The following is a 10732-nucleotide window of genomic DNA, read 5'->3' on the forward strand; positions in this document are numbered from 1 at the left end:
AAAAGTTCAAATTTGATGGACACGTTCTACTTCCGCTATTCCATCATATATCCTGCTTTTAATTATTGTATATTTTAGAGGCTCTGTCAACCTTTACAATTACTGTAAAGGAGAATTAGGCTTCTAAGCAGGAGCAAATTACTTGACAGGGTAACCAAAAATGTAAAGCATGTATAAAAAGCATGATGTGGAAAAACATACTTTATCACAGCTGTATATATGTTACTGCAGGAAAATCCATTGAATCATATGTTATTTTTAAAACATGGGGCAACTGAGATAAGTTTGCATAAAAATGGTGAAGTATAAAAGGCATTCTGGGACATTTCAACCCGTAAATTTAGAGTATGAGGCTGAGTCTACATATTCCTCATATGGCACAGGTCTCTTATTCGACAACACTGCCAGTCTTTGGTTGTCTACAATGCATCTTAGGGTGTAAATAAAGATCTTTCGTTCATTCATAAAGCCCATACACATCTGTGTGGCGTATGTGGACGTACTTTATAATGCAGTCAAGATGCTGCCGCTGGTCTTTTCTGAAGCAGCTCATCTAATGAGGATCCTGCATGTCTGTGCACTCATTGTAATCCTCATTGCGTTTTGTCATTCAGTATTTTGCTAATATCTGTCAAACATTGAAGACGTTTCTCAGAGCTCTTCTCTGCAGGACAGAACCTCTCAGCTGAGCTTGTGCACACACGTATTCATATGACACGTTTCTCATCACGTACACACTGTTTTGAAGTGGAGGCTTGTGGTTGTAAAATGTACGTGCTCTGCAAATTGCAACTTGTAATCAAAACAATTTTATTAGAATCGAAAATAGATCAAATAGCTGGCTGCTTACAGAAAGCTCCGACTCCCTCTGTGCTTGTATTCTTGCATTGCCTTCGTGTTCCTATCTGATTTCCACTGTATCATCCCACCGCGAACGTCTAAACAGCCTGCATTAACTTCCTCTGGCTTCTACACAATGAGGGAAGAGCTCATAAAAATCAAACGGCCTTGAGCAAAAATACGTCAGCTGCCAAACCTAATAAAGCAATGTGTTTGCTTGCTTTCCCAGCCATGGCTATTTGCTTGAGAATAAATAGACTTGGATTGAGGTGAACAGTCACAATGCAGAGCATTAGCCGGTGCCCTCACACACACAGTTTTTCCCTCGGTCTCGCTTTCTCACACATACACACAAGTCCAGAAATAGCCTTCTAAAATGACCACATCGATCACTGTCAAGTATGCTGAGGCAGCCAGAGCCTCCTCCACCTACCCCAGTCTCGCCTCTGACAGCTACTGTCCCAGACACTGTAAATGCCACTTAACATGACGGACAGCCACAGGGGATGGTCGGGTAGAGCTGTCGAGGGATGCATACAGTACAAAGCACTTTTATGCGCTACATGGGAGAGGATTGTTTGCACAGAAATTAACAGCAGCCATCAGACAGTCTGTAAATCAAGTGAACTACAAGTCGAGAAACTTTCCATTCCTCAAATTAACATGGCTGGTACAAAAGGACAGAGGTGGTGTTTACGAGGCAAAATAAGTTTTACTAAAGTGAGTGTAGGCCCGCTATTGCATAATAATGCAGCGAAACCCATTAATCACAAACAGAACGCACAGTCTTCCATCCAAGGGATAATGACTGGAAAATTCCTAAATTCACTGGTCACTCACAGAAACTGCTCCAGCTGAGGCTTTCCTAGCAGCCAAACTTGCTCTAGAGTCTGCTTCAAGAGCCTGCCTGGAGCGTGGCGTTAATTTCCCACGCTGTCCACGTACGCGTCAATACAAAAGTGTCAACAGCGAAAGGAAAAGGGGGGAAACAGCTGACAAAGGCAACTCTCAATTTCACAGCATGTCGGCTGCAGCCTTTGGACAGGTGACAGCAAGGTCACGCTGAGAACACACCGCGGCCTGCCAGCGCGTGTGTCTATTAGTGTCTGCGTGAGTGTGTGTGTACAAGAACTGTGTCTGGCAAAGAGGCAAACACAACAGATGCCTGCGGGTTCCCACCAGGGCCGCAGACACTGACCTCACTTTCACCCAAATGTAAACACAAGTCCAAGTGTCTGGCCCAAAACAAATAAGCCGCACGTGCTGAGGGAGTTTCGGAGAGGACGGCTCTATGAGCGAGCCATGCTACACACACACACACACAGCCTGTAAATGACAAAACCACATGCTAGACTGAGCGACAACTTTTGAAAAGCAAGTCCGGCGGCAACAGAGAAAGCACGTGTGTAGTCTTGTTCAAACATTGATTGCCAAATGCAGAGTGCAGAAAAACCTCCAAGTTGCTCTGTGGTCTAAGTTCAACAACCCACTGCTAAAAGCTCTCCATTAGAGTCAGAAGCACAGGGAGACCACACATTCACTCTGCAGACCACTGAACACTGAGTGGGTAGTCAGTGCGGCGGAGCTCAGTAGGTCAAGCATATCTCCAAAAATGTTAACAAAATGCAGAAATCAGGGATGCAAATCACAGTGGAGGCCCATAAAATTAAGATTACATGTACTGAACAGTACAACACAGCAACACCACCAAACCTGTGCTGATGGAGTCACAAAGAGCATGAGCTACAGTACAATTATTATTCAGAGCATATTTCCAACACCTGATGCAGACGCCCATAACAGACAGCTCCAAACACTGAGCGGCTGGCATGCAGCAGGCCCTGGCCTACCTCTTACAATAATATGACCGTTACATAACGAAGCACTCCAGCTGAGCGGAGCACAGACTTTGAAGTGCCAACGACCCCCTCCTCCTCCTCCTCCTGCTGTTGCTGCTGCCCTGATCTCTTCCTGAGCACCACGTGCCGCTGGTCTGCCAGCCTGCTGTGCCATCTGACACACTGAACCCCTGACACCGAGCCTCCACGAGAGCAGGGACGCCAGCTGCAACACACTTTCATTGAATAATAACAGTGTCCACAACAGACGCCTGTAATGATCTTCACCATTTACTTGCCCTTATATTACAGTCAAGACTGCTGATACCTTGCTTGGTGGCTTCAGAATACGGGCAACATGAAAATAATGGAAGCACAAACAGTAAAATTCCCCTGGGGTGCCTCTAGTTTTCAGACCCCCCCCCCCCCCCCTACAGAAAACCATAACACAACAACCAAAAGCAGGCTGCAGACTGCTTATCTACCTGCCTCAGTGTGCCCACGTCACCTGAAAAATCACTTTCTCCTAGCAACAAATTACTCTATTTTTTGGGGGTCCACCAAAGGCTAGCCACTCATCTGCCAAAACAGCTATCAGAGCTCTTCAAATTATTTATTTCAAAACTTTCAAGTGCTCCAGAATTTGGTTTGAGAATGGGATTTAATGTTTACACCAAGAAATCAGGGAGAAGATTATGACACTGACGACAATCTAACACGAAAAACCACTGACTGAGGTTAGCATGTGAGGAGAAATCTCCCCAGGTTAGCCATGTAAGACTGGGAGATTAAACAATATGACAGCTACACAGCAGGGCTAACGCAGTGCATTTCCTGTTCAAACTATGGTTTTAGCTGTTGCAATAAACCAACAACAACAGCTGCATTAGATATACACTGAAGTACACAACCACAGGCATCATACAAATAAACATTAAGAGTTGAATCCAATGCAGACAAGACCATGACATGATAACGTGCTAATAGCTCACTGTACATAACTGAGAACCTGCACCCAAGATGTCCAAATTATGTCAGCACCCACAGTGATGTGAGCAAACACACACGAAAACATAAACCATGTCCTGTTTGAGAAGACCGACACTGAATTTTTTCTCAATGAATGGCAGCACTGTTGACATTTCTGTCTGGAAGTAGCACAGATGCCACATATAATCTGAAATCACTAGCTCCCCCTTGCCCTGGTCCTTTGCAATTACGCCAACACAAGGCCCCATCCTGACAGACAAGACAAAATGTCGGAATTGCTGAAGTCACATGACTCCTTTGTACTCAGAAAATCGCCTCACGGATAAATACGCCGGCGAAACCGGGTAAATTTACCCTATAACCACACAATGTACCCCCGCTTTACCCAAACATTCGCCCAAGTCCCACACACATGCCATTTGAAACAGAAATCCGTCGTGTTTCTCCTGAGAAAATTGGCGGCCATTTTGTGAAAGCTTGCGCAGAAAAAAAGAGGGACGCCTGCGATCATTTTAAAATAAACCAAAGCATATATTTTAACAAATCCGAATGGTTAAAGCATACCGATTCCTCTTCTTTCTCCATCCCCGTAGGCATCTGCGGCACGGCCCGGTTAATGGATGCATATTCGTGTAGGTCGGGTAAATCCTCACAACGGAAGACGGGTAGTGGCTTGGAAGCGTCCAGCGCCCGCGCCCGAAACGACAATTTACTCATTTTTCACAATTCGAGATGCAATATAAATCTATCGGATCTCCTAATATTCACAACGGTACCGAGTGGAGCTTTCATGGATGTTTCTGTGCGGTTATTCTCTATTCTAACGTTCGAAGGGTTGTAGCTTGTATTTAGGGCGTCGCCAACGGAGCCGGGGGAAGGCCCGGATCTTGGTCGCTCTCTCTCGGACTGTTTTTTTCCGACGCTCCGCTCCCTATCGTTGGTTCAGTGCGCCATGGACAACATGGCGGACATTTAAAACTCTTTTGCTCGGTTTCGCTCGGAGCGGTCCAACCCCCAGTTCGCGGACCGACCATTCCCACACGATCCCGGGCGCTTGCGCGTTGCGGGGTGGGGGGAAGGGGGCATTTCTTGCAAACTAACTCCTCTCCACACATGCACATCAATTATTGAAATAAACATTAGGCATGGCCGAAATGTATAATGCGAAAAATAAATCACTGAATTATGAATTATGCATTAATGTGATAAATAAAATGAAAAATTAGGACAGAAAAAAAGAAAAATCGACAAATATATTCAACCACGGGATGAAAATGCAAAATTAAAAAAAATTAAAAAAAAAAAAAAAAAAACAAAGATCAAAGAAAATTGATTCACGTGTAACAAAAGTTATAATTAATCGTTAAAAAGTGTAAAATCTGCTGCAGTGATAAGCTGCTGATCCAATTCATTTTTATTGACTGTGCAGTCCATGTTTTAATATTAAAATATCCATACCATCATAATCATGTTTGTTTTTAACTGGATCTCTCAAATCAAAATAAATCAAAGTTTATTCTGTTGTATAACTTTTCCTTTTGCCGATACGTTGGTATTACAAAAAAAAAGGATGATGCCTGCTTTAATAAAATAGGCTGCGCTCAGGAAATACAGTGTAACTAAGATAAAATACCAGCAGTAAAGAAAAAGCCTCAAATGATAAACTCAAAATAACCTAATTGTTTTTTTTAATTTGTGAAATACAACACTCTTAAGATTTATTTTATGGCAGTTTTTTAATACTTTAGTGCAAAACTGGAGGAACAAACCCTGAACAGGGGTTGGAGTTACAAATGACACATTGTCAACAACAGGCCAACGCCTGAAATACTTCAGATTTAACAGTTTCAGGTGTTAAATCTGATAAACCGAAGCTCTTCTATTACTGGTGGGGGTATAACAGCATGTAAAAAAAAAAAAACCCTCCCAGGTGAAAGGCTTGGTGTTCACTACCAGCACAACGTCGCCCTCTTCTGGTCTGACTGGCAAAGGCTCTGACTTTCAGCACCTCAGCATGCAGTACAAAGACACACTGCACCCACCATTTTCTGAGCATTTCTGTCCAAATCACTCTGCAGCTCAGTTTGGGTGTCTCTAGGCGTCAAACCCTTAACCCTGACAATGCTACGACCATGCTTATCTCACTGAGCTGCAGCGCTTCCAGCAGGCTTTGACATCAACTTCTACCATGACCCCATGGATTCAGGGAATTGAGAAGTGATGAGCCTGTCCTTAGCATGCTACACAACAAGAGCCAAAGTTTATCAAGGTCATTTAAACACCTTACCTGTTGATGGCATAGGGTTTAGCCTGGGTCCACCCAGGGGAACCAAGGTTCTCTTTTCATCGTTAAATCCACTGACTGCATCACGAGGACCTGAGGGCCGACTGACAAGAGAAACAAGGACATTTGGTCAAAACACTGGACTTTGTGACAGTCTATGGGAACAGAAAGCTCGAAAATGAAAGAAATGAGGGCAGAGGAAAATAAAACCAAGTCACATGCAAGTCCTATTAAAACAAAACTCAATCAAGGTTTTCACTTGTTCTTTAAAACCAGACGTAGGAGAAGGTTGTTTGGGTGGAGCAAAGACAAAACATTTGTCCACCACCTGATCATAGTTGTCAGTAGAGCGGCCTGGTCTGGCCCTCCACACCTGGCTCGCCAAAGAGACTCTCGTCTATACCAAAATCTTACTAAGCAGATTTATTTTGTCTGCAGCTTCCAGGAAGTGACTCCACTGTCACCCAAACTTGGACCATTCCTCATTCATCCTGGTGTCATGCAAGCACCAATGTTAAAGTTGCACAAAAGCTGTTTGCTTTTTCTCAGGGCGAGATGCAAAAACACGAGGAAAAACAAGTTCTGGGTAACACTGAACACTTGTGTGAAACAGGCAGACAGGAAATGTGGGGAGAAACGATGATTAGTTGCAGTGAAGTCTGTGTTTTTGGTTACGTGTTAGACGTTTTAACCTCTGCCAATGTGACACCGCAACATTTCTAGCTTTGAAGGAAATTTCAGCAATGGAATAGATTAACTGTAATAACTTCGGTGATCCCTTAACTTTTCATCTGGCGCCACATCCAGATCAGAATTGTCCAACACCCTGAAGACCAAATACCTGCACAACTAATAACATTCCCATCACCTACAGCTGTAAATGTGTTTAATGCTAATTAGTGAATGTAGCATGCAACTAAGATGGTGATCATGGTAACTAGCGGTGGGTGATATGGCCCTAAAATAATACTGTGACATTTCAGGGTATTTCTGTGGTATTCTTGACAACAGAACAAAACACAGAGCGATGCTACGCTGAGCTGATGTCTTTGTCTACTTGGTTTAGGAATCAAACAGCTGTTGATCTTTCCTCAAACTCAACCAGGTGCTTCTGCTTGAGGTGCTGAAAGAAGTTTGTGCTGTTCATTACCCTTTTGTCATTTCAGTCTCCTTCACTTCTTACATAACACAGAGGCTTCTTGCCTCCCTCTTTGGAGCCAACGGCGATGTTGCGTTCCCTTTGAGCCGTGCTTGTTGTTGCTGTGCGTAATGTTATGATGCCATTGCATCAACAAGTTGGAACGTCTTGTTCATCAATTGACATGATATGATTTTTTTTTTATCATATTAAAAAATATACCAATATTATCATGGGTGATATGATGGTAACCATTAGAAATGTTATACTTGGGTATGTTAGCAGGTTGGCGTTAGCATTTGGCTAAAACAACTGCTGTGGCAAAGCAGAGCCTCTGAGTCGCTGATGTGGCTGTAGAGTCTTGGGGTCAACCCTACACCCGAATGCCTCCAGGGGTCCCTGTATCTGAGGTTCAAGTTAAATCTGAGACCCCACCAATGTGCATTTTCTTAAAACTCAACTGTAACCCGTCTCCAGAGGAAAATCTGCTGCTGTATACAGAGCGCTCTGACAGAGAAACGAGCATATTCAACCATTTATTATCAGGAAGGAGTTCCATTATGCAAAGCGACCTCGAGCGCTGAGGCAAATGAACCACCAGGGTAGAAATTTGTGTCTGAATATTAACCTGCAGGGTCCTCATAACGAGCTGTTCATCTATTAACATTTGTCAACATTTCTGTCCATATTTAGTGATTCCCCAACAAAATCCTTTTGATCAATCAATACAGTTTCAGCTATACTGTGATGGACTCCTATGGCATATGTAAATGTTTCTGTTTGCTAAAAACACTTAAAATCAACATGTTTGCTACTATATAATGCACTGATGACTCCTAAGGTTACACTAACACATATGGCAGATGAATGCCTTTCAATGTTCTTGGATGTGCATGTGATTAGCAGCCTGTTAATAGAAAAAGGACAGTCATAGTCTGCAGTCAGGGCCTCGGTATCCTGTGATCATGCAAAAGTGACAAGTCTTCGGAGTTAATATTTGTGACCTTGAGATGTGAGCTGCTAAAAGGTTCGTAAAACCACGTAAACAGATCATCACAACCTAACAAACAGTCCTCTCATAGCTCACATAATACTCTGTGCCAGCCTACAAATGTCCCATGAGGGTGGGGTTTTGTCCCATAATACCCAAAGAGTTTACACAATCCCAGAAAAGCCCAGGAAGCCTAACTTATGGCACTTTTCCAATTGACCTGATATGGTAAACCAAACCCACCTGGTGGGCTTTTATCAACAATTATTAACTGACCAGAGTACTACAACCACTGCTGGTCTCCACGAGGCAGCTTGATCCCTGGCTGGGTGCAGGTCTTCCAAACTCCATCTTTCCAGGGAGGACGAAGCGGCTACTGCCCCCTTTTATGAGACCATGTAGGGAGAGGTGGGTGTCTGGTGAAGGGGGCTAACTGTGACTTAATGCAGGGGATATGAGGGATCCAGACCCATTCAGGCCAGGGCCAAGCAATTCCCTGACAGACCACAGGAGCAACCTGGCACTGTTTAGCCACACACCCTAAGCCTATGATCCAGCAATGTTACATGATGAACCCCCCCCCACCCCCAGTAGGATATACTGTCAAAATGGTCTTTGGATCTCTCATCGATGTTCACCTCCGCCTTCTGCTCCTTTCTCTCCCTGTTAGCTGGATCAGCTTTCCGACAATTGAATTTTTACTACAACAACCAATGAACTACATATTTGTTTAATACAATGAAAAACACCCCCTTTTCCTAAATCGATTGATATTACAACCTCTTTGCTTGAAGAGCTGCCAAACTGATCAGGAACTTGTGCTTTTAGTGCTGAATTGCATCCAGCTGACCAGCCAGGAATTTGATTGCGTGTATGAAATCATCTGATGCCAGAAACACTATTCACGATGGGCCTTTCTGGCGACCATCGATTCAAGTTAAAAAACAATTACAGGAATAAAATACTCACCGAGTCGATCGTTCAGCTCACGTCGGGGATTTCGAGACAGATGGGGAACATTTCTGCAAGTCAGAAGTTAAAAAAAAACGCCAGGCAACACGACGCAGCTAGCTAGAGAAGGAGCCAACTAACATTAACGTTAGCCGCAGCTAGTTCTTCAGTTGCTTTTAGAATAAAAAGCAAACGTTTGGCCGGTATCCTGTCCGGAAGAGCCGCCGTCGGCTCTATTTCCACCTCGTCAAACGGCGTTTATCTGTCGATGAAAAGTCTGTTTTCCTGTCGATGTAAAGCAGGCTGAAACTAGAGAGGTGGCATCCAAAGTGCTACTGTTGGGGGTTAACAACTTTGCTGTAAAACACGGCCTGTGATTGGACAGACGAGGCCACCAATCACCTGTGGAGAGCTCTGGGCTTCGGGCGTCACGCTCCACAAGGGATGGAGCGAAACGTGATTGGCTGGCATGGTCACGATGAGGTCCGCTCGTTAGCCCTTAGCCGATTTTAATGCTCCGTTAAAGTCGTACAGTTACTTATATTTGTTTGTTGTTTTTAGCCCAGGATCCAGTTTACACTCGATACTCCTTCTCAAACTCACTTCTCTATGAATTGTTGTCTCTTTATGTGAATTTCTGTGTTTTACAGTGAAAATGGGCGTGTAAGACACATCGACGGACCACCTCGAAACGTGCATGACAAATCCCTTTAACAGCGCCACAGTCTCAGTGTCATGTCAGTGTAGTTCAGGTCATAGTCAGCAGGGAAAAACATGGCCAAAATAACTTTATTCCACATGATCATGAGGTTTTCTCAAAGTTTGTTACAAAAAGAGAAACACATCTCAAACAACTTTGCTGCTTTCAGATGGACTCCTGCAGCTGACTACTTAAAAGATGCCATGCTATTATTAAATTATTACTTGTGTTAACAAGTTTGACATCATGGTACTTGTAAACAACATCATTGGAAACTATGGCTATTTATATATTTAGTGCCAGACATGAGCAAACACCATTTTAACTGTTCATGAGGTTGATGAGTGGACAGTTTCCACTGCTTCCATTTGTGAGGATGAGGAAGGCGTGAATCAATAACCAGCTTCATCATTTATCCTGAGCTTTGCTGACGAACACGAGCAGACAGTGTGTTCACATCCCAGCTCAGAGTTTCCCCATCAGGTTCACGCACATTAAAAACTGGTTTAGGAGAGCTATGGAGACACTGAACACACCAGTGAGCAGAATAACAAATCACAATCATCCTTTTCACAATATAGGGGTCATTAGTTGTCAACATTTATTCAATAAATAATTTCAGAAATACAGAATTGCAAATGTGAATGTGTTGAAATTAAAAAAGGCACTTAAAAACAAAGGCGAGAGGTGTAACTTTTTTCTTTACAAAACCCCCAAATTCTACAGATCTAGTTCATTCCCGTACCACTGATTTCTCAAAGTAAACAACATTGTCACCATTTCTTTTCAATAAAAACGTTTGATCGAGGTACCAAAAGAGTTCGGTGGAATTGCTGACATACAGAAAAAAATGGACCCTTCTCCAATTCATATCCTACAAATAAAATGAGGAATTACAAGCAAATTTAGTTAGAAAATAAGGCAGGTTTACGTGTATTTGGCATTGCTGTGAAGAATTAAGGACCTGAGTTGGCTTTAAATTAAGAAAGCAAAAACCTGG

At 43.2% G+C, this 10732-nt stretch overlaps 1 protein-coding gene across 6 annotated transcripts in view; it reads right to left on the minus strand.

Moving 5' to 3' along the window:
- LOC143329025 (enhancer of polycomb homolog 1-like) overlaps positions 1–9388 on the minus strand; it is a 29412-nt gene extending 20024 nt beyond the window's left edge. For 2 of the 6 annotated variants that reach the window (XM_076744653.1, XM_076744651.1), the window contains exons 1-2: positions 9051–9382; positions 5956–6056 (exon numbers count right to left, since the gene is read on the minus strand). Coding sequence is in view for 3 of the 6 variants with exons in the window: in XM_076744649.1 (XP_076600764.1) it covers positions 4233–4385 (153 nt within the window). In the remaining 3 variants the exon portion in view is untranslated. Of the gene's footprint in view, positions 1–4232; positions 4772–5955; positions 6057–9050 lie in introns of those variants that run through there. The other 4 variants (XM_076744652.1, XM_076744649.1, XM_076744648.1 and 1 more) reach the window with 4 other exon arrangements.
- Positions 9389–10732: the final 1344 nt, after the last annotated feature.

This window comes from Chaetodon auriga, chromosome 12 (genome assembly GCF_051107435.1).
Source record: "Chaetodon auriga isolate fChaAug3 chromosome 12, fChaAug3.hap1, whole genome shotgun sequence".
Classification (NCBI taxonomy): Eukaryota; Metazoa; Chordata; class Actinopteri; order Chaetodontiformes; family Chaetodontidae; genus Chaetodon; species Chaetodon auriga.